The sequence below is a fragment of the Lissotriton helveticus genome, chromosome 4_1 (assembly GCF_964261635.1).
Source record: "Lissotriton helveticus chromosome 4_1, aLisHel1.1, whole genome shotgun sequence".
Lineage (NCBI taxonomy): Eukaryota > Metazoa > Chordata > Amphibia > Caudata > Salamandridae > Lissotriton > Lissotriton helveticus.
In genome coordinates this window covers 1,133,599,956-1,133,626,267 of record NC_136063.1, presented here as the reverse complement: position 1 = coordinate 1,133,626,267, position 26,312 = coordinate 1,133,599,956, and the positions used below count along the sequence as shown (strand labels likewise).

The following is a 26,312-nucleotide window of genomic DNA, read 5'->3' as shown; positions in this document are numbered from 1 at the left end:
ATCAAAAGAAGACCAGCTAAATGTTTTTTTCCCTTCAATCATGTGTGCTTCAAAAGGATTAAGGTATTTATCACAATCTCCATCATGTTATTCAAAGAAATTTACCTGATGTGCAACCCCCAACCCATGTTACTTCCCCCATATCAAATTAAAAGAATCTGTCACTGTAATTAACTTGTGCAGATGTCTGAGGAACAAGATCCACCACTCTAGTTGAGCAAGAATACTTTGCAATCGAAAACTGAAAACAGTGATCGTTCTTGCTTCCACCAATCACTTTCTAAGTTAAGTGCTTACTGCTGACACCTGATGTGACTGACCTACAGGCCACGATCTAAGCAAGGTCAACTAAACCGGCCTTCCTTTAGAAAATGATAAAAAAGGTCTTCTCGCGATCATCAGTATCAACACTGTGATACTCCTGATCGAACTTGCGAGCTTATTAATTGTGTCTTGGTAAGTGTGTCTAAAACTAAGGACTACCAGTATAAATAGCGACACTGGCATCAAGGCACTGGCATCTGTCCTCAAAAGTATGGGTTGTTCTGGCAAAATAGTCAGTTTTTCAAGAGCATCAATGTGTGGTTGGAGCCTAAAATGAACTAGAATCTACAATTGTTGGCATGAAGGTTTCATGCATCAGGACACCACTTTGTACATCTACGTTTTCACATCCCATGGATACATCAGCAGTCGATAGTGCAGAATCATGGGTTTTGGTTGAGGTTCTAACAACACTGATCTATGGCAGTGGGAAATCTTTGGAGCAGGCATAGTTTGGTTATGTTCCAGAGGAAAAGGTATGGTGCACTACTTCTTAATTAAGGAATCCCACTTCATAATTCTTCCCCTGAAAAGTTCACTGTGCATTCACAATACAATCAGCTTATGTACTTTGTGTGGCATCAAACTCCTTACGGGAAAGCTTGCTTTTCTACCTTTCAAGTCCGAAGTACACAAAAAAGTGACTGATGGAATACTTCAATTAATCTCAGCCACTGGTAATTACTCGGGGCACACCCCAGTCCATTGTGATTTTTGACATAATGCCACCTCAGTTTGGACCCAGCCATATGCAAATATGTCTTGATTCTGCTCCAATGGGAATAGTCCAGCCTGAACTGCAAGGCCAGGTCCTCCTTGAACCGGTACACACGTAAGCCAGGACATGTTCCACCCTTATCAGGGATCACCAGTTGGTTATAGGTTGGTTCCAGTGGCACAGTGTGCTTGGAATCCACGTCTGGGCATAACCATCCCACTTAGGGCGTCACACTGAACTATATAAAAAAGTGATGGATGGAGTTGCAGTAGGCGTCCTAGGTGGGACGGGAAGGCCCTTGCTCACTGTGCTCTAAGACTCAAGCTATACCTCCGCGATGAGGCTTAAGAAGGTCGAAATCAGTAAGGTGAGAACCAAATTAAGGTCCCACTGGGGCATGATGAAAGGGGCAGTTGGAAACATATGTCCAAGCCCCTTGAGAAATCTATTTACCACAGGGGATTTAAATAAAGAGAGCTGGCTTGGCAACCTCAAAAAGGCAGACAGGGTCGAAAGGTACCCTTTGAGAGAACCCAGAGTCCTGCTGGGCAAGGGTCAGAATAAAGAGTATGGTCTGAGAGAGGGAAGCAGAAAGAGGATCAATAGATCTTTTTGAGCACAATTTTACAAATGTGTTCCACCTGAATGGGGAAAACTGTTTTGGTGGAGGGCCGCCGGGCCGCCAAAATGACATTGCAAATTTCAGAGGGAAGGTCGAATGCATGGGTCGCTGGCAGGATGCAGGCGCCAATGAGGCCTAGCAGCTTCCGAGTCCGTCTCACCGAAATCCAGGATAGAGGTTGATAAATCTGTATCATACCTCAAGTATCCTGGACTTGATGCTCGGGAGGATAGGCCTAAAATGCACTGTGTCCAGAACAGCGGATATGAAAGTGAGCATTTGAGAGGGAGCTAGGCGTAACTTCAGCACGTCGATAGTGAGCCCCAGGGAAAGCAGGAGGTTTGCCGCACTCTGGAGGTGGAAACAGCCTGGGCAAGCCCACTTTCAGCAGGCAGTCATCGAGATAGGGGAAGACTGGCACCCCTGATCTGCGCAGATGAGCCACGACCACTGCCATCAACTTGGTGAACACCCGAGAAGTACAGGTAAGATCAAAGTGGAGCACGGTGAACAGAAAGTGCTAGTGCCCTACCGTGAACCGCAGGTAACGCTGATAAAGAGGCAGGACGGGAATGTGAAAATAGGCGTCCTGCAAGTTGAACACTACCATCCAGTCGCTGGGGTCTAAGGCAGACATGACCTGAGCCAGAGTGGGCATTTTGAACTTTTCCTTTTTGAGGAAGTTGTTGAGGGCTCATAGATCTAGGATAAGACAAAGTCCCTTGCCCTTTTTCAGGACCATGAAGTAGTGGGAATAGCAACCACAGCCTACTTCAGGCGCCGGAGCCCTCTCTATGGCTCCCTTGGCCAAGAGGGACCTGACTTTCTCCTGAAACAAGGTCAGGTGATCCTCTGTCAGCCGGTCGCACATCAGAGGCATGGAGGGAGGGAGGGAGGGGAAGCCTTGAAAGGTAGGGAGTTGCCTTTCCAGGCTATCTGAAAAAACCACTTGTCCAACATGATGGTATGTCAGTTGCAGAGGTGATGGCTGATCATGCCACCAACTAGACGCCCATGATCCTGAAGGGTTGCTGAACTTACACGGTCTTGTGACTAAGATATGGCTGGCACGGCTGAAAGCCTCTTTCATAGCCACGAAAAGCAGACATGGGAAAGGTGGTCATCAAAAGGCTCAAGGACTTGGCCATAGCCCACGAGTCTTTAAAGCGTTCCAGGGCCATGTCTGCCTGGTCTCCGAAGAGACGGGTGCTATCAAAGTGCATGTCCATGAAGGAAGCCTGGACATCCCCAGAAAAGCCAAAGTCCTCAGCCAAGCGTGGCGTCGAAAAGCCACTGTTAACACTGCTCTGCCTAGCAAGTAAGTGGCGTCAAGCCTGCAACGAATGGCGAACTTGGTCGCATCTCTCCTGTCCGACACCACTTAGGAAAGTAAGGCCTGGGTCTCCTCCGGAACCTGTGAGAGCAGTTGCGCAACCATTACCCACAAAGAGTGGGCATAACAGACCAAGACGCATGCAGTGTTCACTGACCGCAATGCAAGGCTGGCAGAAGAAAAAATCTTCTTGCCCAAACTATCCAGCCTCTTGGATTCCCTGTCCGGGGTTGCCAAAGGGAATTCACCTTGTGAGGGAGAGGCTTGGAGCACCAAGTTCTCGGGGTAGGGTGATTGGTAAGGAATTTCAGGTTGCCTGGTGCCAGGCGATGGCAGTGGGCAATGATCCTATTCACAGGAGCCCCTATACTGGGCTTAGACCAGGTGTCCAGAAGGACATCAGTTAAGGCCTCACTGAAAGACAGGAGGGGTTAAGAGAAGGAGACATCAGCTGCAGGACCTTCATCAATATCTTGACATCTACCGAAGGGAGCTGAAGATCCAGGACCTCGGGTGCCCTTCTCACCACCGTAGCGTATTACACTCTTTCCTCCTTGGCCACAGTACAGGGAGAGAGCAGGCCAGAATTTGGGGAGGTATCCAGTCCACTGACCTCACCCAATTCCTAATACCAGTCCATGTTGTGATCAGGCTGGTCTTGTAAAGAAAGGGTCCAACAACCCGTCCCAATCCTCCTCCATTCCTAGCTCCTCAAAATAAGGCTGAGGATCTGACCTAGGACCCGAGGGTGGCGCCGGAACTAGCATCAAATGGCGCCGATCTGGCTCCAGGTCATCAGGGATAAGAATGGGACTGGCACCTCTGAGAGTCTCGGTGCAGGGGCCGGTGCTGGGGAAGGTCACAGGGAAACGACTGGTGCGGAACCCAATGGAGTCCCTTCTTTGCCTCGGGGGTACGAAGGCAAGCTGGGAGGGTCAGGTCACCCAAGTATGAAGCACATGGCAACATAGAACTCTATACGTTTGACGGTTGCTCCTGCTGCTGGAAATGCAGGGAAGCGCAGAGCCAACCCAGTCATAGGTTTCGCAGAAGGAGGCCTAGAGCATCGAGGCTTTTCCATTGCGCTGGTCGACGGATGGGAAAAAGAGGAAGCATGCTTCTACTTCTGTGTGTTTTTTATGCCTCTTACCTGACTGACTCAATGACTTCAAGCGGAGAAACAAGGCCTTAGGACTCTGGGAGTGGCGCCCAGACCTTCCTCTCGACCGGTACAGGGGAAGAGACCTTCGGGGCGAGTGATGTGGAGATGAATGTCAGGCCACAAGCAGCTTTAGGGACCACTCCCTCAAAGTCTTTGGAGCTATGGCCCAGCAGTCAGAGCACTACGTCAAGTCATGGTCGTGCTCAGGCACCAGAAACAAATTAAGTATGGATCTGTCACATACATGGCGCGGTGGCAGGCGTCGCACAGTTTGAATCCAGAAATCTTCAACATCGAGGGAAATCCTACACACCAAAAACCGCTGACAAAATGTCAAAAACAGCCCATCAAAAAGTGACAGAGAGAGTGTCTTCATGGATCTGTGCTAGCGGACACGGAAAGAAAAGAACGGACGCCAGTGCGCCGAGGTGGCACCTATATAGGTGATTCAGACGCCACTTACGGCCTGGACGGTGGAACCGACCAATGTCACCTACTGGCACGCAAGGGTATTGCTTGAGCAAACGTTTCCGGATCCAGCCTGGCATCTGGGATTTTCTAAGGTAAGGAATCTGTGGCTCTATGTCTCTATTAGATGCTGGAATTAATAACAGCTCTTGTGTAGCCGAACATCATGACCCAAGGAAATCAAGGAGTACAGAAATGAAGGACACCACTCATAGGATATTTATGATGGCAGTATGAGTAGATACAAACAACATGGCCTCCTTCCGCAAGCGTTAGGTTGATCCTATTGGTAATAAACAACTCACAACAATATTCAACTTTACAACTTGTTCTTCACCTGGAGAAAAGCTCTAAAGCTGCCCAAGGTATTATCAGTTGACAATACAATCACCCTACCCCCTTTGAGGCAGTTCTAAAAAAAAGTTATTAGAAGTCATGCAAATTGGAAATCTATGGGAGCATCTGATCTGTGGGCAAATAGTGTCTGATTAAGAGACAGTTGTTCCTGTAGAAAAAGGGGTCCAATTACGGATGCAGTCTTGGCCCACCACACTAGAAACTTTGACGAAGCCATTGAAAGCATTTTCTTTTATAATGCATCAACTGGGTTGCAATGAAAGAAAGTTTAAAATAATCATTGTAAATAAATAGTAAACTCTAGAACTTTAACCTTAGAACTCTTGAATCACCTAAAATGTTTGGGGCGTGTCACAGCTGTGCTGTGTGCAATTTCTTACCTCTCCCAAAGAGAAATAATGTCGTGGAATCTGGGAATCCGGATACACATTCTCAAGATACCAAGAGAAGGGTTTGCAGTGCAATTTATGTCGCAGATTAAGTCGAGTTGCTATGTCTCCAAAATCCACTTTTGTAACGCCTGCGGAGACAAAGTGTTTTATTGAATAAACATGTCTTCTTACTTTTTCTGAGTTTCTGAAACTGAAGCATAAAGTGTTCGAAATTATACTGCATCACAGGGAATCATTTTCCAAATGCCAACCCATTAGTGCATATGAGGCACACATTTTCTAAAAATGTAATATTTCTCAATGGTTCTCAGCACAAAAATAAATATGGTTACGGTGGTTATAATGACAGGATGGACAATATTAAAGCACATGTAAAACTAACTGCTCCTAATTATTATTTAAAAAAAAAATCTTTTTATTAATTGAAAAAACAAGAAAAACCAACGCCCGGTGCCTTACATCATGGAATAAGCAACAGTTATACTAACATATGGCGAGTAATAGACGCATAACCCCCAAGGTAGAAGCTGAATCTTGAGATGGAAGTGGCGTGCGGCCGTATAAAATACAATAAGTATCAGTCCAATCTAATCGACATTGTTCACAAGTCCACCACCCATAGGAATCGGATTATCAAGAGTATGGCAAGTTCGAGTGGCAGGAGAGCGTAATACGATAGAACAGTGGACAAAACAACGACCACTACCAGCTCGCAGCAATAAAAGGCAACACATTGTAGAAAATCTTGTAAACACAACCACCCCTAGGACCCTTCCACCAACCAAGCAGGATAACCCACCAGGAAGGCACCCAATATCAGGATATGAATAGGATTTCGAACATAAAAACGAAAACATAGACAATACAATATACCCCTCCCCCCACCCTGCACCCCTGCGTATGGCTTTCGCCTAACCCCAACTAGCAGAGTGCCTGTCGCCCCAACTAACTAAATTCTAAAAGTAGAAAATGGGGGAGGGCATTTCCATACGGGCTCCCGGTCCCCCCTCCCCCCGCCAGGAACAAGCAACCCCTGCGATGAAAACAAGATTCCATCCGAAAACACACAAAAAGCAAATCAGTGGGAGCTGTAAAACACCGCCCAACCTCCTGTGAGTCCAACAGTAACAAATCCCACATCCATTAAGGCCACAATATCAAACCCAGTCAATCGATCTCAGCCTTGGCCCTTCCGATCTATCATGTGAACCCCCTCCCGGTAGGACCACCGCGTCCACAGGAGAATCGAAGTGCGAAAAGAGTTCAGAAATATTCAGTCCGAAACGAATAAAAAACGTTAACTCTTTTAAGAACCCCATCCGCACAGAAAAGCTCCCTCATTGACGAAAAGTCCCAGTGCTGTTTCCTCCACAACCGTACTGTAACTGCCAGAGAGGGAAAAGATGTTGTAGCAGTCTGAGAACAGTTACCAACAGGAGTCTCCGGGAAGGGAACACCGATTAGTTCTCCCAGTCAGCAGCGATGTTAGGCTTAACAATCCGTTCAAAGCGCCAGGTTCGCGATCCTCCAATACACTGACCAAAGGCTTCGACACCTCTTGTCGCACGGGGTCCTCGTCCGGAGTTAAAATGGTCATTGTGGGAATCTTAGCTAGTTGTAGTTCTTGCAGTGGAGCAGAGTCTGGTCTTTTTGTGAACCAGGGCATCCACATGTGAATGAAGTGCCCCAATGGCTGCCAGTACTTTCTTCAGCGACGGTCCATCACTACTCGCTCGGTACCGACCATATTCACTTCTCACAGAGCGCCCGGTCTCTCCGGGGGAACAGACTAGAGCGGAACGGACGGCATCGGAGGGCGACTGATCGTTCTCCGCGGCAGCGATCTGTACTCCGCTACCGCGAGCGAAGACCGCGACCCAACGAACACCGGCGAGGGGCAAACCGGGTCCACGGGACAGGGACCTCCGCCCACAGCCGCAGTCGTGCCACGTCGCCTCTCCCATAATGTTAGTCAATCAAAATGACCGCCGTCAAAATCGGGCAAAAACAACCTCCACTGCGATAGACCGGACCCTGCCTGATTCCCACGGCCGCTGTTCAACTGCAATCCGGCTGGGCCAGTACTCGAGGCCCCGGCTCTCCAGATGGGCTAGGCCGCAAACTTTAACACGCCGTTACTCCGTCAACCAAGCCGGTAAAATTCTCGGGATTACACCATCGGAATGTACGTCGGTTCATCCACACGGAGGTCGGGCGTAAAAACAGGATGGACGACAGGATCATCTGGCAGGAGACGGAGGTCGGCGGAGCCGGGAGCCTAAGCAGCCATCTTGTTTGCTAGCGTAGATCCTCCCCGGCTCCTAATTATTTTTAACACCAGAGTTGTAACTGTCAATAGTGCAGCAGGTGGAATGGCACTAGGACTCAAGGGTCTGAGGGCCTCACTGTCCTCAATTGTGGCTGTTTTTTTTCTAACAAACTAGGAGCTGGATACCCATTTTCCGTACTTGCATTAGGGCAGAGAGCACCTCTGTTATGCCACTGCAAAACACTATTTAAAAAAAAGAAAATAACGCTTAACCGATTTTATCATAAAAGTGTCCCTTTCATTAGGTGATATAACGTTTCAGTAGGAAGGAAAACATATATCCTCGCCAGCAAACATTAACCCGTTACAGGAGGACTCCCTCCCTGGTGCTGCGAACGGCCTGTGGCCGTCACAGCCCCACCCACCTTTTAGAACGCCAGCACCACGGCAGAATTGCTGCTGCGGTTAAGGCGTGAACTTCGGTTTCTTCCTCTGAAGAGTGTATAATTCGTCTCATCTGTCCTAGGTAACTTGTACTACTAATAAATGGGGCCTCTTTCAGTGCATCTATGTTTCCATGTCTTATTTTATTGAACCCGCATGCACTTTCAAGAGAGACTAGAGATCCCCTTGCAGGCAGATGCTGTGACTGCACCCACCTGCAAGGGGAAGTCTGTGGGGTCCACAGGATCCCCATTCTCCCCTCCAGAGGGCTGCCTTAACGAGGTGCACTGAAAGTTCACCACCTTTTTGTTAAAGGCATTGTTGCCTCTGTGCAGTTTCCATAATATGGCGCGGGCGTAGAGGCAAACTGATTCCCTCGCTTGCACAGGGCCACACCCACTGCAAATGAGGGAATGCCTACTTATGATGGCACTGGCGCAAGATGTGCATCACCGCTATCTGTATTACAGAAGGGGCCACAAAAGCATCTGCGGCCTCTTCTGTAATACCAAAGTGCTCCTGGGTGCACAACGCCGGTGCATATTCCCTTTGCGCCCCCGGGGGACTCTCCGTAATACGGCCCCTGACCACTAAATTTGACTTATATTTGGTCCCAGGCTCAAGCCAGGTCTGGATTCTTCATTCTTGGCCTCCAAATGTAGAAAACGCTCTCATTCAGCCAATTCTGAATGGAAATCTGAACCAGAGAGGTTCAGATTTCCATTTATGCAGAATAGGTTTCTTAATCACCATCCAACTCATAGCTATTTTCTGCCTCCCTAGGTTTATGTCTAGATCTGCTAATCTATGTGTTTTTTTTTTTACATTTTTGGGGCGTGGTTAAAGAGCCAGCAAGCAGGCAGGTCTCTGGTGATCTGGCTACATTAAGGTTTACAGTGACCTCTCATCAATAAACATTTAAGTTGGGGCAACTTCACACCATGTGGAAGAAGCCTGCATTTACGTCAAGGCATCAGGGTAATTACAAAATTCTACTAGTCATTATGTATGATCTATGCACAAAATTGAACTGCATTCATTTAAATCATGCATTCCGAAAACACCAGGACTAACACTTATATTCTCCAGTCTCTGTCCTCAATGGATTTATCAATATTGTTCACTCGTTTATCTTTCATGGTTTCAACTGAGCATTTTGATTGAGTGAGGAGCACTTGGTGTAACACTGACAGAGCTCTCGTCCACTTTCCTAGGATCCATATCCGCTGTACTATTTTGTGTATTGGAGGTTCTGCTTCTTCTGATGCACATGTATGTCTCACAGTTCCTGCTGGAAATGTGTGTACACAGGGCCGTCTTCGAGGGAGCTTGCAATCTTGCAAGAGTTCTCAAAGATTTCCAAGTCCCACCCTCAATAGAACCCCACTGAGGCTGTCCATATTTCTTTCCACTAATCAGATTATATTCTGAGCTGAACAATAGTGTATCAATATAAGTGAAAGAAAAAGATGAGCAATCTTCAAATCTTCTGTTTATTGGTTCCGTCTTTCTTCATAACCAAACTAGCCGCCAACACGTGTTTCGTCTTGGTACAGTTCACCATAGACTTCTTCAGGGCTAGAATATTGTAATACATATAATCAAAATGACATCACATATAATACAATATAGTATTTCTTTCCACAACTGTGGGTGTCTCACCCCTCCCTGGTATGAGGTGCCGGTATTCTCAGAAGTGGCATTCCAGGCACATAAGGCATCGTTGTGGGCATGTGTTTGAGACGAAATGTCCAGCAGTACTTAATCCTAATCTCTCGTGTCACTGTGTCCTCACTGTCTAATCGTTGCCACAGTGAAGGGGTAGAATGTTCATTCTCTTGTCAGCCATCTCCAGCTCTTCTAGTCCTTCGGCCGCCTACTGCAGCTGAGTAGCCAGATAACATAGCTCATAATCTGAGACACTCGGTCCTCCCGCCACTAGCGGCAAAGGGAATGTACTCAATGTTGCTCTGTACCTTCATGAGCCCCATATCAGGCCACCTAGCACAAGGTCCAGTTTTGGACAGATCCCAAGAGGAACTCTATTGGAAGGCTGTAAAACAATACAGCATCCTTGGGAGGAGTATCATCTTCCTGCCACGGACAACAGCAGCGTTCTCCAGAAAGCCACACTGCCCCGGACGACTGCCAGTGTCGCCCTGATGATGCACTCAAACATATCTCGGGTCAGAATCATAGATGTGCACCCTAGAAAACGGGAACTGATGGCTTTCCATTTCAATCTTACACTTGTTAGATGCACTGCTGTAGCGTGTGTGTACTGGAAATACACTGGATTTTGTCCAGTTCTCTCAGAGCCATGATACATCTCCAAAATCTTCCCATACCTTTATTGTTGGTCAGTCTCATCTCGTACAGCATTAAAAAAATATCAACGTGCTCCGCATATAACTAAACAGGTGTTTCACTCACGACACCAATCCCTATATTGCCCCCTCCTGTCGACGTATATTTGCAAAGGGTTCCACAGCAATTAAAAAGAATAAGTGGGGACAATAGTAGCCCTTTCTCAATAGTGTGAGAAGCAGAAATAATATGGCCGTTCTGATCCTCATCGTAGGCCCTGCAATTACCATGCCATGCTTCTACCAAAATGCTTTTACCACACATTGCTTTTACAACGCAAAGCCTTTACCACATGCAAGCCTGTACAACATGCCTTTACCACAAAGATAAGTATAGTTTAGCTAAGTGTGTATATGTATCTATTTTTGGGTTTGGGGTGGGTAATCGTATAGGGTGGCAAGGGTATTTTTAGGGTTGTGAATAGGGGAATCGGTTGGTATGGGTGTTTTTAGGATTTAGGGGGTAGGGCATAGGATGGTAAGAGTATTTTAGGGTTTAGGTGTGGGAGTATAGGGTGGTAAGGGTGTTTAAGGGTTATGGGGTGGTAGGGTATAGGGTGGAAAGAGCAATTAAAAGGGGGGGTGTCCTCCCAAGAAACATGCTAAGTTATTATTATTATATATTTTTTTAAGTTGGGGGATGGGGGGTTCCCACCACCCAAAAAATAGAAATTACATTATATAAATATAATTACCTTGCGTTGTAAAGGCATGCATGGTAAAGGCATGCGGTTTAACATCATACAACAGTTTATATTATACATCATAATCTTAAGCACTGTAGGCTTGCAAAGGGCCAATAATATAGAATCTCTGCAACAACATGGTAAGGAGGATCTCCTTTGCTAGTAGGTCCCTGCTAAGTTCAACCACTACAGGATGGTGATCATAAAGAGGGATACAAAATGTTCTTACGGAAGTTATTTCATGGTTTGGGTGAGATGAAGGAGTACTAGTGACCTCTTGGGTGAGATGAAGGAGAACTATTGACCTCTTGCCCGGTTTTGTGAATGCGGGTGGGTGGGGGGGTATTCTTACCAGACTGTTGTGGGAGATGTGTCGAAGGCTGCGGAGGACCAGTCGAGTAGGATGAGGCTGTTTCTCCATAGGCCAGTTTGGTCCTGATGGTGTTGGTGGTTGCAGTGAGTGCTTTTTGGTGCTGTGGTTCTTTCTGAAACTTGAGTTTTGTCCAGTAATCGGTGAAACTCAAGGTGGGTTGAGAGTTGCTTGTTGATGGCCTTCTTCATCAATTTGGCTGGGTAAGGAAGCAGGGATATGGGACAGAAGTAGCACAATTGGTTTGGGCTGGCTGATGGTTTTTTGAGGAAGGAGTTGACTTCTGCGTGTTTCCAGTTGCCCGGGAATGTGGCGGATGTGACGGAGAGTTTGAAGATGTGGGAGAGGATGGTGCTGATTGGTGGTATTACTAGGATGTAGATGTGATGTGGGCATGGGTTCGTGGGGACCCCTGAATGGATTATTCTGCATGATTCTCGCGGTCTCATCTCTGGTGAGGGGTGCCCATTCAGTCAGGTGGTCGTCTCGGTTGCTGGTAGGTAGATTGGCAATGAGACCACCAGGGTCCGGTTGGTGTGAGAAGTTAACGATGATAGTGAATTTGCTGTGGAGGAAGTTTGATGGGCTGTTGCAGAGTTCTACGGAGGGGGATATTGACTGTTGATGAAGTTGTTGTGAAGTCCTTCATGACCGAGAAAATCTCCTTGCTGTAGCTTTCTTCGATGCGTTCAGCTAAAGCACGTTTATTGGTGACTCGTAGTTGCTGCTGGTAGAGTCTAAGAGCATCCTTGTAGGTAGATTTGTTGGAGGTTTAATGGCTGGTTCGCCATTTTTTTCTAGCTATGGGAAGTATTGATTTGGTTCTCAGAGGTAATCTGTGTACTAGCTGGCTTGCCTGTTGGATTATCTTGGCTTGTTGGGTTTGATGGGTGCAAAGGAGTTCACACAGTTCCTGATCCAGTTGTTTCCGTTTGGGATATCCTTGTTGAGGTAGTTTCTGGGGTTAGGTTTATCTGTGATGAGGATGCTGAGCTAGTCTGTTTTGGTGATTTTGCCCCAGCTGCAGCTTGGTAGGATGATCCGTTGACAAGGGGTATGTCGACCAGGAAGTGGATGATGGAGTAATCGATCCATGTGAGCGGCGTGGTGGCGTTGAATTTGATGCTGTCCCTGGTGTTGAAGATGGGGTCCAGTGAACATCCTGTAGTGCCTGTGAGCCTTGAGATAAGCTGTAATGAGACCAATGTTGCCTAGACTTTTGAGGATTGATATGGTGCAGATATCGGTTCTATGCTCCAGGTAAGTTGAGGTCACAAGAAGTATGTAGGCTCTGGAGTCGATGGTGAGCGGGGCGACAAAGTTGCTGATCAGGTTGGTTAAGGTGGCTCACGGCCCGGGTGGTCATTAGGCGAGGGCTCCCTTCAGGGAGAAGTGAATTTGTAGTTTGAAGTGCTGGTGGAGGATGGGGTTCTCTGTGCCTTATGGCTTGGGGAAGGGGTTCCACATGCCACCCTCCTTAAATAAATATAGTGCGGGTCCATCAGTAGGCGTCCACGGAGCAATAACGTGGCTCGAGGAAGGGGGCCATGCCCCCCATCATAAATAATTCAGTTTTTTGCCAGGCCCTGTGAGATTGGGTCCCAGGTACCACTGGCTGGCTTGAGGACTGGGGCACACATTATTCCGCAGAGCACTTTTTCAGTAATTTGGTGAAAATCAGTGTGACAAGGAGTGGTGGACCCCCAGAACTGACCCTGTGATGCCTCCTTCGTTACAGACGAATCCTTGGGAAACAGAACAGGACGAACAGGAAGAAACAGAACCCGGTACCTTTAACTGGGCGTTTTCTGAGGAGGAGGCCCGACCTCCCGTCCACGTCAGAGCAGCCGGATTGGACAAAACCCAGGAAGTATGGTACGGGGCGTGTGACGTCACCCCGGTGGAGCAGGAGAGGAGCGGAGTCGTAGTCGGAGAGCTGAGAGGAGGACGGAGCGAAGAAACTAGGCGTATATCGGAGGAAGAAACCGAGGAAAGCGGAGAAGGGTCCCAAGGAGAGCCAGGAGGCCAACGACCCCGCGAGCCGCCGTGCCATACTCCCGGGGGAGGAGTGTGGCTTTCTCAGGTACGGCAGCGTATGGCGGCCTGGGTGGGAAGCAAACGCATGTAGAGAGTGTAAATAGCCCCTTTATATCCATAGTCCTCCCCTCCTCGTGTTTCTTTACCCCGCGTTTACCCCCTCACTGTCTGTACTCACGTTCCCACACTTGTGCTGAGTGTACAGAATCACCGGTGAACCCCTATCGCACAACACGGTCCCGAGGTGCACGAACCCCCAGAGGACAGTAATACTAACGGCCCTGTTTCTGTTGGTCTTCTCTTTCCTGGGGAACCCGGAGCCGGTGAAGCAGACGCATCGTCCGGACATCCCAGAGGAGCACCGCACTACGTCAGCCAAGGGGGAACACCTCCAGACGCCAAAACGGATCCTAGTCAATTTGCCAAAGAAAGACTGACTTTCAGGACAAGAAGGACCTTAATGTTGAACACTAAACGGGGTATCCCAATAAAACCTGCTTTGCAACATCAGACTGGTGTGTCTCTCATCCCTGACCCACCAGCCAGGCCCACAGTGGTGTCAGAAGTGGGATCTACTCCCTCCGAGCAAGAAAAAGCGGACATGGAACAGGTCATCCAAACCTTGATAGATGGGCAACAGAAGTTGGAGTGGGCTGTCAGTCAACAAATCAGCACGGCAGACGCTGACAGAGCCCTTTTCCGCTCCACGATGACGCAGCAAATGGACAATCTACAGAAAGTGGTACAAACACCAGGGACTGCTGTGTCACAGGATCGAAGACCCTTTGGCCCTCATCCGTCCGGAGTGGCTCTGCAGAAGTACGTCATAGGAGAAGACCCAGACGCCTTCCTGGTCAACTTCGAAAGAGCGGCCCGCGCTTGTGGGTGGCCGGAAGAGAAGTGGCCCTTCTTCCTCGCCCCCTTGTTAGTGGGGGAGGCGCAGACGGCCTACCAAGTCGCTAACCATGCTGGCACCGCCACATATACGGAGATTAAAGGGGTGATTCTAGATCACCTCGGGATGGATGCCGAAGCATATAGGCTCAGGTCCGGAAGGAAAAAGGGGTGTCGGGAGAAAACCCGAAGACGCTATACTTAAGACTGAAAATGGCTGCAGAAAAATGGCTAAGGCCGGAAACCAGAAGCAAAGAAGACGTCATGACCAGCATTGTCCTGGAGCAGTTCATGGAGGCATTGCCGTATGGAACACAGAGATGGTTGAAGCAGCATCCAGGTTTGACAGCAGCACAGGCCGTGGAGATGGCGGCCAACTATGCCAGAGCGGCACCTAGGTCGTTTCCCTGGGAAACAGAAAAATCCACAAAGACACCAATGCCTCCCACGAAAGTAGAGAAAAAGAGGGCTGTATTTGAACCTATGAAGCCACGGCCTTTCCGACCGGACATAACTCCCATGAAAGGGCCCCAGTGCTTTGAATGCGGAGAGTGGGGCCATATAGCCCGCTTATGCCCACGGAAAAGACCCGTTGAGGAGCCCATGGAAGTCGGATATATACCAAAAACAGTGCTATACACCGCGGAAATGGGACCTTCCTTTTATGTAAGAGTTAGGGTGAACGACTCCCCTGTTAAGGCTCTGTTGGATTCAGGGTGTAGGCAATCCGTCATCAGAGAAAAACTGCTATACTCCTCCCAGATAGGACAGGAAGGAGAAGTGCACATCCGATGTGTTCATGGGGACGTTAAGACCTATCCCCTGGCCCGCATCACCATACACCCTATAGGAAGAGAACCATGTTCAGTGAGAGTGGGGGTGGCGGGGTCCCTCCCCGAGGAACTGATTCTAGGGGTTGATAATCCTCAGTTCCTGTCCTTATTTAAAAGGGAGCTAGACCTTCGCCCTGCTAAAGCTTACTTGACTGTTGAACCATGGGCCCTAGACCGGGGATTCAAATTCGCCCAGTCCAATGACCCTACACTGTTGAACGCATGGGAGGCAGCCCATATTGCACAGTCAGAAACCACAGCACCCAAATACCCCCGTTTTAGCATAGAATGTGATCTACTGTATCGGGAAGGAAAAGAAGGGGACCATAAACAACTGGTTGTACCAAAGGAATTCCGAGAACAAATCCTGTTCTATGCACACACCCATTTAACAGCGGGACATAGTGGGGCAGAAAAGACCACCCAAAACATATTGCGATTGTTCTACTGGCCCGGTATATATAAAGAGACCGAGGCTTATTGCCATCGCTGTGATGTGTGTCAGAGGAAAAATCTCACCCGACCGCCTTCGGTGCCTTTGCAACCGCTGCCCATCATTGGCAATCCCTGGGAGCGCGTAGGAATGGATCTCATAGGCCCTCTGCCACGCTCCTCAAGGGGACACACCTATGCCTTGGTGGTCGTAGACTACGCCACCAGGTTCCCCGAGGCCTTCCCTCTGAGCGCCCCGACCTCTAGGAATGTTGCCGAGAAGTTAGTGGAGTTGTTTTCAAGAGTGGGGTTCCCACGAGAAATCCTAACGGATCAAGGGACTTCATTTGTTTCAAGAATGATGACTGAGATCTGCAAGACACTGGATCTCCGACACATTCGCACGTCCGCTTACCACCCGCAAACGGACGGTTTAGTGGAACGGTACAACAGAACCCTAAAGACAACCCTAAAAAAACTGTTGACTACGGAACCCAAGGACTGGGACAAAATGCTCCCCTTAGCTTTATAATTGGTGAGAGCACAGGTCCAGAGTAGCCTCAGTTTTTCCCCCTTCGAGATGTTGTATGGTCGCCAGCCCAGGTCCCTGCTCGAAATCACCAGAGAGGCTTGGGAGAAGGAAGACGCAAACGAACAAAGATCTCTCCTCGACTACACTCAGCAATTGAGGTCCAGGTTGGGCAAGCTGAGGGATTTGGCCTATTCAAACATGAAGTCGGCCCAAACCCACCAAAAACGATGTTACGACAAGGGTAAACGATGGAGAACCCTGGAGAAGGGCGACTGGGCCCTAGTTCTGCTCCCCACTACAACTCAAAAGTTTAGGAGTGAATGGAAGGGTCCATACCAAGTACTGGAGAAGTACGGCAATACCACCTATAGACTGCAAATATCGTCCACACGCAGCCAAACCTTCCATATAAATCTACTGAAAAAGTGGATAGGTACAGTTCCAAGTGCTTCTAATCTGGTCCTACCAGAACACAGCTCAGGGACCACCTTACCATACCTACCTGTCAATCCTGAGCTAACGACCACGGAGAAACAGGACCTCCACACGGTCCTATACCCATTCTCCCCCTTGTTTTCGGACCTGCCGGGATGCACACCATTGGCAGAACACGAAATCCACACCACTAACGGGAGCATAGTAAAACAGAGAGCCTATCGTATCCCCGCAGCAAAAAGGGCCGATGTGAGGAAAGAAGTTGCCAACATGCTAGACCTAGGGGTTATCAAACCCTCAAAGAGCAATTGGTCATCTCCCATAGTTATGGTCCCCAAGCCTGACGGCTCGACCCGTTTTTGTATGGACTTCAGGGCTTTAAACGCTGTTTCGACATTTGATGCATTCCCCATTCCCCGAGTAGATGAGCTAATCGAACGTATAGGAGAAGCCAAATATATAACCACTTTGGACTTAACCAAAGGATATTGGCAGGTACCCCCGATGGGAGGAAGACCGTCACAAAACTGCTTTTGCCACCGAGGAGGGCCTGTATGAGTTTAATGTCCTTCCCTTCGGTCTCCATGGGGCTCCTGCCACTTTCCAGAGGCTGATGAATAAGGTATTGGCTCCCCACAACAAGTACAGTTCAGTATATCTCGACGACATCGTCATTTTCAGTCATACATGGAAAGACCACCTAGAACACCTGACTAAGGTACTGTCCTCCTTGAGGGATGCCCGTCTTCACGTGAATGCCAAGAAATCACGAGCAGCATTCCCGAAAGTGAAGTACCTAGGGTTCATGCTAGGAGACGGCGTTATAGCCCCACAAGAGGAGAAAATCAAAGCGATAACAGAGACGCCGTTCCCCTCAACAAAAAGGGAGCTAAGGGCATTTCTAGGTCTGATCGGCTACTATCGCCGATTTATCAAAAACTTTGCCGACCTTGCCTCTCCCTTAACAAACCTTTTACAGAAAACCGTCAGAAATGTCCTTCCTCAACCTCCCTCCACAGATGCAGGAAGAGCCTTCGCATCGCTGAAGGAAGCAATCACAACCAGCCCTGTGCTCATCCCGCCTAACTTTGACAAACCATTTATTCTGGCCACTGATGCTTCTGAGACAGGAATAGGGGCGGCCCTTTCCCAAATAGGTGAAGATACCGAGGAACACCCGGTTCTGTTCATAAGCCGTAAGCTTCATCCCCGGGAACAAAAGTACCCCACAGTAGAGAAGGAGGGCCTGGCCATTCGATGGGCCGTTGACAAGTTAAGATATTACCTAGAGGGGGGGGCCTTCCTTCTATACTCTGACCATGCCCCCTTACAGTGGATGCAAAAGAACAGGACGCAGAATGCCAGAATTCTACGGTGGTTCCTGTTTCTTCAGCCCTTTTACTTCACTGTGGTTCACAGGAAGGGAAGCGACAATGGAAACGCTGATTTCCTTTCCCGTATGCCGGTCCTCCCCGATCGGGAGGAACCAGGGGGGGTGGAGTGTGACAAGGAGTTGTGGACCCCCAGAACTGACCCTGTGATGCCTCCTTCGTTACAGACGAATCCTTGGGAAACAGAACAGGACGAACAGGAAGAAACAGAACCCGGTACCTTTAACTGGGCGTTTTCTGAGGAGGAGGCCCGACCTCCCGTCCACGTCAGAGCAGCCGGATTGGACAAAACCCAGGAAGTATGGTACGGGGCGTGTGACGTCACCCCGGTGGAGCAGGAGAGGAGCGGAGTCGGAGTCGGAGAGCTGAGAGGAGGACGGAGCGAAGAAACCAGGCGTATATCGGAGGAAGAAACCGAGGAAAGCGGAGACGGGTCCCAAGGAGAGCCAGGAGGCCAACGACCCCGCGAGCCGCCGTGCCATACTCCCGGAGGAGGAGTGTGGCTTTCTCAGGTACGGCAGCGTATGGCGGCCTGGGTGGGAAGCAAACGCATGTAGAGAGTGTAAATAGCCCCTTTATATCCATAGTCCTCCCCTCCTCGTGTTTCTTTACCCCGCGTTTACCCCCTCACTGTCTGTACTCACGGTCCCACACTTGTGCTGAGTGTACAGAATCACCGGTGAACCCCTATCGCACAACACGGTCCCGAGGTGCACGAACCCCCAGAGGACAGTAATACTAACGGCCCTGTTTCTGTTGGTCTTCTCTTTCCTGGGGAACCCGGAGCCGGTGAAGCAGACGCATCGTCCGGACATCCCAGAGGAGCACCGCACTACGTCAGCCAAGGGGGAACACCTCCAGACGCCAAAACGGATCCTAGTCAATTTGCCAAAGAAAGACTGACTTTCAGGACAAGAAGGACCTTAATGTTGAACACTAAACGGGGTATCCCAATAAAACCTGCTTTGCAACATCAGACTGGTGTGTCTCTCATCCCTGACCCACCAGCCAGGCCCACAATCAGTTCAGTGATTGGCGAGAAATTAAAGGAAGAAAACAAGTTACTTACCTGTAACTTTGGTTCCCCAGTATTGGTAACTTACACAGATTCCCATGCTTTGTATCATTCCCCCGTCGTCGGAATAGGAGCCTCGGTAAACAGAAAATACCATAGCAGTAGTTACAAAAGAGAAAGAAAGGGCTAGGCCTCATCTCATTTTGTAGCATATCGCCCTCTTTTTGTAAAAGAGACCAAAAAGTAGAAACAACCAATCCGATCAGCCTCACCCAATAGAACCCTCCTGAGAGAGCCTCAAATTTTCGTAGCCGTTGTGTAACAGTAAACACCTCTGCTAAAGCTGAGCTTTCCCAGGGAAGGTGGGTGGGCGCATGGGAATCTATGAAAGTTACCAATACTGGGGAACCAAAGTTACAGGTAAGTAACTTGTTTTCTTGCCCCAGTATTGGATTTTCATAGATTCCCATGCTTTGTATCAGAGTAGCTAGCAGTAAGCAATAAATGCACATTTTGTTACATGCACATCAGCATATCTAAGTATAAGTATTATCATAGACAATAAATACACTTTGCAACAATAGATAGGAAACATTATCAGAGACAAAATGTGCAATATAGGAAGGAGGGATAGAAGGGAAAGCTCACCGCCTATTGGAAGAGGTTCCTCAGGACTGCCTGTCCGACTGCTGCCTCACTCCTTGTGGAAGAATCTAAACAGAAGTGCTTCATGAATGAATGGGCACTGCTCCATATAGCCGCCCTACAAATGTCCTTGATAGGAACACCAGAGAACAGAGCAGCAGATGATGAAACTGATCTCGTAGAATGAGATTTGATCCGTCCCTTCAGCGGCTTTCCTGCCGCTTGATGACAGAAGAGAATTGTGCTGGCAATCCAACGTGATATCGTAGGAGCGCTAAAAGAGACAAAAAGTTGTGAAGTCTTCCTGAAATCTTTCGTGCGTTGGGGATTTAACTCCAGGCATTTTTGGACATCCAAAGAGTGGAGAGCTCTTTCAGCCAGAGTTGAAGGTCGAGGAAAAAAGGACCTTAGAACAACAGATTAATTCAAGTGAATATCCAAGGGGACTTTTGGAATACATTTTGGATTTTTCCTCAAAATCAAAGAGTCATTTTTGAACTGTAACAAAGGTTCAACAATTGTGAGAGCTTGAAGTTCTCCAACCCTCTTGGCTGATGTTATAGCCAGAAGAAAAGCCACCTTCCATGACAAAAATTGCATGTCCACTTCATGAATAGGTTTAAAAGGAGCCCTCATGAGATGGGTAAGGACCAGGTTGAGTTGCCATATTGGAGGAGGTGGTCTAACCGGAAGGAAAGCCCTGAATAGACCTTTCAGGTATTGTTTGATCACCCTCGCGGACCAGAGAGAAGGACCAGAAGCTGTTCGTCTGAACTTAGAGATCGCTGCCAGATGTACCTTGATGGAAGAGTGGTGAAAACCTGACTTGGCCAAAGACAAAATGTACGGTAAAATCTTGTGAGGAGCTGAAGTGAATGGATGAAGATTCTCTTTGTGGCACCATGCACCAAAACTCTTCCATTTTGCACTATAGGTTCTGTTTGTACTTGGAGCACGAGCTTGAGCTAAAATGTCTTTGCAATCCAGAGGGATATCTAAAGCCTTGAACTCCCGGTGCTCAGGAGCCAAGCTGTCAATTGCAGAGAACTCGGGTCCGGATGCATTACTTCGCCCTGGGACATCGTCAACAGAGAAGGAATGGGACGCAGGTGAATTTGCCGATCCTGAGACAGAAGGAGGAGCTCTGTGTACCAAAATTGGCAGGGCCAAGCTGGAGCTATTAAAATCATTGTGCAGGGTTCCGTCTTGAGTTTCCTGAGTATTCTTGGTATCAGGGGAATCGGTGGAAAGGCGTAAACAAATGCGCCTGACCAGGCTATCGAAAGAGCATTCCCCAACGACCCTCGATGGTGATACCTGCTTGCGTAAACTTGGCATTTCTTGTTTTCTGGAGTCGCGAACAGGTCTATAAGAGGATTGCCCCATTGAGAGAATATCCTTTCGAGAGTTCTCTGATCCAATTCCCATTCATGAGAGACCGACCTTAGGCGGCTCAATAAATCCGCCTCCGTATTGAGGGAACCTGGAAGATGTTCCGCTGAGAGAGATATCTGATGACGAATTGCCCATTCCCAGATCTCCTGTGCTTCTCTTGAAAGTAGTCTGGATCTTGTTCCGCCTTGTTTATTCACATAATGTATGGCCGTAGTGTTGTCCGTACGGACCAGGACTGTGGGATTCCGAATTCTTGGAAGGAAGGCTTGTACAGCTAAACGAATAGCCCTAGCTCCAGAGAGGTGTCTGATCAGAAATAAAGGAGAAGGAGGAACCATGAAAGAGAGACCTTTCATGATATTGCCTTTTGTAGTCCACCACATGATTGCCTTCTTCATGATAGGAGTGATCTTTATCTTGTCGTCGAACGATCCCTCTGCCTGACGCCATTGCAAGTCTAATTGTTCTTGCAGGGGGCGCATGTGAAGCCTGCAGTGTGGAATTAAGGCAATGCAAGATGACATCGATCCTAGAATGGATTTGTATTGACGGACTGAAAGAGTTTGTCTCCTTTGCAATCGGTTGGCAGAAAGAATCAGTCTGTTCTGTCTCTCTTACGAAGGGAAAGCTTTGTAATGAATTGTATCCAGAATAGCAGTCAGAAATCTTGCCGACCTGGATGGAAGAAGGACAGACTTGCTGCTGTTTAGACCTAGACCCAAGTGATTGAAAAGTTGAATGCAATCTTCGACTGCCCTTGTGGTTGCTTGAGAGGATGGAGCTCTTATCAGCCAATCGTCCAGGTAGGGAAACACTTGCAGAGACTGCCTTCTGAGAAACGCTGCTACTGGGGCCAATACCTTTGTAACTATCCGCGGAGCGGATCTTAGTCCGAAAGGTAGGACCTTGAACTGAAAGTGGCTCTTGGGTACTGTTAAGCGAAGATACCTCCTGTGGGCCGGATGAATGAGAATGTGAAAGTATGCGTCCTCAAGATCTAGAGTTGCCATATAATCGCCAGGATTTAGGAGACGCAATATATCCTGGAGGGAAACCATCCGAAATGAGAGTTTTATGAGATAGGTGTTGAGCTTCCTCAGGTCTAGAATTGAGCGCCACTTTTCTTCTGTTTTGCGAACCCTGGAAAAATCTGGAATAGAACCTTTTCCTCATTGGGACTGAGGAACTGATTCTATCGCTCCTTTGATGAGCAGCTGCTGAGCTTCGAGACGTAGAAGATTCAGATGTTTTGATTCTGTGGCGCGAGGGGCTCTGGATGGTGGAAAATCTTGAAACTTTAGTGTGTGGCCAAACTGTATGATGTTGAGGACCCACCGATCCGATGTAATGATCTGCCAGTTGTGGAGAAAGTTTGATATCCTGCCCCCCACTGATGTTATTGGAGGGGGAGGAACAGTAGACTGAGCCAGGAAGCCGCTATTGTCGTTTAGAAGCATCTCTTCCCTGACAACCCTGTCGTCCTCTTGATCGTTGACGAGAGAAAGAGGCCTATTGACCTTGGCGTTGAGAGTATTGGGGTTTGTACGACTGAGAAGATTGTGAGTAAGAGGAGTAGCGTTGTTGGTTACCACCTCTGTAAGTTGAAAAACCTCTCCCTTTAGCACCCCTGAAAGCAACCTTGCGGTATTGCAATGTCCCCAAGGACCTTGCTGTGTCCGTGACCTTCTTGATGTCTTGAAGGGCATCGTCTATATGTTTCCCAAAAAGCATTTCTCCATCATAAGGTAAGTCCAGGATCTTATTCTGAACTTCCTGGCGAAACCAGGTAGCCCGAAGCCAGCCTTGACGTCTTAAAACTGCTGATCCTGCCAAAGCTCGAAGGGCGGTGGTAGCTATATCCATAGCACAATCTATCACTTCCGAAGAAGACCGTTCTCCTTCCTCTAGGATTCTCTAGGCCTCCACTTTGGCACCATCTGGTAGCTGATCTAGAAACGGGGATAAATCGCACCACATTTGGCGATCATCTCTACCCAGGATTGCAAGCGCATTTGCTGCTCGAACCAGAAGACTAGACATTGAGGAGAATCGTTTACCCACATTGTCCAGGCGTCTATCCTCCTTATCTGGTGGTGTGGTAAGGGGCGCCAATGGATTTTTTTAGTTTCTTTGAGCCGCCTGGGAAATAACTGAGTCCGGCTTAGGTTGACCAGTCAGGCAAGCGGGACTGTTATCTGGAGCTTTATATCTTTTCTCCAGCCGTGGGAGAACAGGGATGCCTGTAGCTGGGTTTTGCATCACCTTAGTCCCTTCAGTCCACACATGCTCTACGATTGGGATTGAACAGATGGACTTCCTGAAAGGTTCCTTAAAATTATAAAGGAAGCATTCTGACTGTACGGTCGAAATAAGAAGGCCAAACCATTTTGACACCCTCTCCATCAGGTTATGGAAACCTCTGATGTCTGCTGGAGGAGAGTCAACGGGATCCGGCGATGGTCTGGCCAGATCTGGAATGACATAATCATCCCACTCTCTATCTGGATCCGGGACTTGAAGTACATCATGATCTTCGTCAGAGGAGTCATCATCATCATGAATAGATACAATCTCCTGGTGGCTTTTTATCGGCTCCGGTCCCGAAGGTCGAGACACCTGAGGAGTCACTGTAGTTGAAGAAGTGGCAGGAATTGATGGAGGAGGTGGCTGCGTTTGCTGCTCAGAAGCCTGAGACGGAAACCTTCTCTTGTAGTCCTGTAACATTATTTTAAAGTCAGTAATGAGAGGAAGGCATTGCCACCATATCCTGATGAGACTGATCTTGAGGTCTATCTTGTTGATCATAATGACGTTCTTCTGTATAGTAATCGTCGGAATCTGAATCCTGATACTTCACCTGAAGTTGGGATCCCCGTAAGGACCATCCTCCTCCTCTGAAAGTCCTTCCTCAAAGAGTAAAGTTGGAGGCGAGGGTGTCACTCTGCGAGGATATGTCATCTCAGGAGTGATTTGCTGCTTTCTTATTGAAGTCCGGATTTTTTTAATCGTCGACGGAGAAATGGTTGTCGTCTACGATGATTGATCGTCGACGGTATCGTCGACGAGCTCGTCGTCACTATCCTCGCAGCTGTCGTTGTCGTCTTCGTCGTTGCCGTCGACACTAACGTCGGCGTCATCGTCGTCGAAGATCTCATCATTGTCGACAAGGCGACAGGTACCTAAAACGTCGACGAAGATAACACCACAGCCGCCGTCGACGAAGCTCCCGTCGACGGAGCTGTAACTGAAACCAGTTGCACATTAGATGTCGTCGTCTATGTACCCGATGTTTTCGTCGTCGACGGCCGTTTTTTTCTATCCGATTCTCCTTCCTGAGGTACAGAAGCTGGTTTCTTGAATATCTTCTCCTTTTCAGATGGTGGAGAAGCAATAGGAGTTTGTTGAACCTTCTCTGTTAGTTGCACCTCAGCAACCTGTCCCACTCTCGCCTTTACACCTCGGTGAGGAGATTTTTGGGGACTGGGCCTTTCAGACCTATCAGAGGTCTTTTGTGAGGCCTTAACAGGGGGTTCAGTTGAAGGGGGAAGACCTACTCCTTTTCCTGGATCTCCTGGCAGACGTAGCGGAGGAAGAATCCTCACTGTTAGATTATAGAACCTCCTTTCGAGATTTCATATTCTGCAACCAGGTTAACAAACGGCCTTCCCTGTCTCTCAAGGTCTTGGTGGAAAAGGTCCTGCAGATCTTACAATCCGTGGCCTTATGATACGGGTACAAGCAGTATATACAGTCTTTATGCTGGTCCTCAATGTAAAGTCTTTTCTTTGAACAAGTAGCACAGGCTTTAAATAAAGCCTTCTTCTCCTTATCAGACATTGTAGAGTAGAAAAAGAAGAGAAAATCCAAAGCTGAAGAGAAATTTGAGCAGAGCTCAGTGGAGACTCCTTTAGCACAACGTGCGGTAGAAAATCCGAGGCTCTGAGACTTCCTCAGGAGGGTTCTATGGGGTGAGACTGATCTGATTGGTTGTTTCTACTTTTTGGTCTCTTTCACAAAAAGAGGGCGATACGCTACAAAATGAGATGAGGCATAGGTCTTTCTTTCTCTTTTGTAACTACTGCTATGGTATTTACCGAGGCGCCCATTCCGACGACGGGGGAATGATACAAAGCATGGCAATCTATGGAAGTCCAATACTGGTGAAAATCCAAATTTGTAAATCTATGGCAGTGACTACTTCACGAATAATAGGTAGCTCTGGCAGAGATCTGCAGAGCTCTGACTGGCTGCCAACACTTCACCCAGGAAGAAAAACGGGAAGAGTACAAATACCCTGACACTCTAGCTCTGGTACTGGGGTCAAATAAAGCTTTTTTTTTAATACACATCGAAATTTGCTAATATCACTGAAATGAAAAATAAAAACAAGCGCAGTCTCCTGCGTTTGGTTTTAATATTGTGATTTCAGAAGTCATCAGTGATGTCACTGAACATGTCATGAGTGATATAATATGCGAGGTCATAAGCAGTGCGTTACGAAGGTGTAAGTGATAGTTAGCTCCGCTAACTATAACTACTACATTTCACTGGCTTTGTAAGAATGAAGTGTGTGGGAGAGTGTGTGGGAGAGTGTGTGGGAGAGTGAGTGGGAGAGTGTGTGGGAGAGTGTGTGGGAGAGTGAGTGGGAGAGTGAGTGGGAGAGTGAGTGGGAGAGTGAGTGGGAGAGTGAGTGGGAGAGTGAGTGTGTGTGTGTGTGTGTGTGTGTGTGTGTGTGTGTGTGTGTGTGTGTGTGTGTGTGTGTGTCCAAATCTTGCAGAACACCCCTTTGAGAAATTCGAGCCACACGAAGGTTTCAGTACAGCCCACTTTAATAGTGAAAGACAGCCTGCCAGCAGGAAAGCAAAATGTTCAAAAGTAAAAACGCCAGACGCGTTTCAGGAAACATCCTTTCTTCAGTGGCGTGTAGTGGCAAATGAAGGCTGAAGGCGCTGCTGAAGAGCACTCAATATTTCATCACCTGCTTCAATAGGCGTGGCCTTCTGCAAGGCCTGTTGGGTGATGTAGTGTTCTCTCAATATTCCACAGTGGGCGCGCCTGCACGCCATCACAAATGCACACATCGAAATTTGCTAATATCACTGAAATGAAAAATAAAAACAAGCGCAGGCTGCCATGCGGGTAAAATCGGAAAGGCACAGCAATGTCAATGCAGCCAGACGCGTTTCGGGCCA

General features: G+C 48.1%; 1 protein-coding gene across 1 annotated transcript in view; it reads right to left on the bottom strand.

The window, feature by feature from the left end:
• GALNT1 (polypeptide N-acetylgalactosaminyltransferase 1) overlaps positions 1 to 26,312 on the bottom strand; it is a 664,945-nt gene that overhangs the window by 79,097 nt on the left and 559,536 nt on the right. The window contains exon 9 of the mRNA XM_078687736.1: positions 5,365 to 5,504. Coding sequence (XP_078543862.1) covers positions 5,365 to 5,504 — 140 coding nt within the window. The remainder of the gene's footprint in view (positions 1 to 5,364; positions 5,505 to 26,312) is intronic.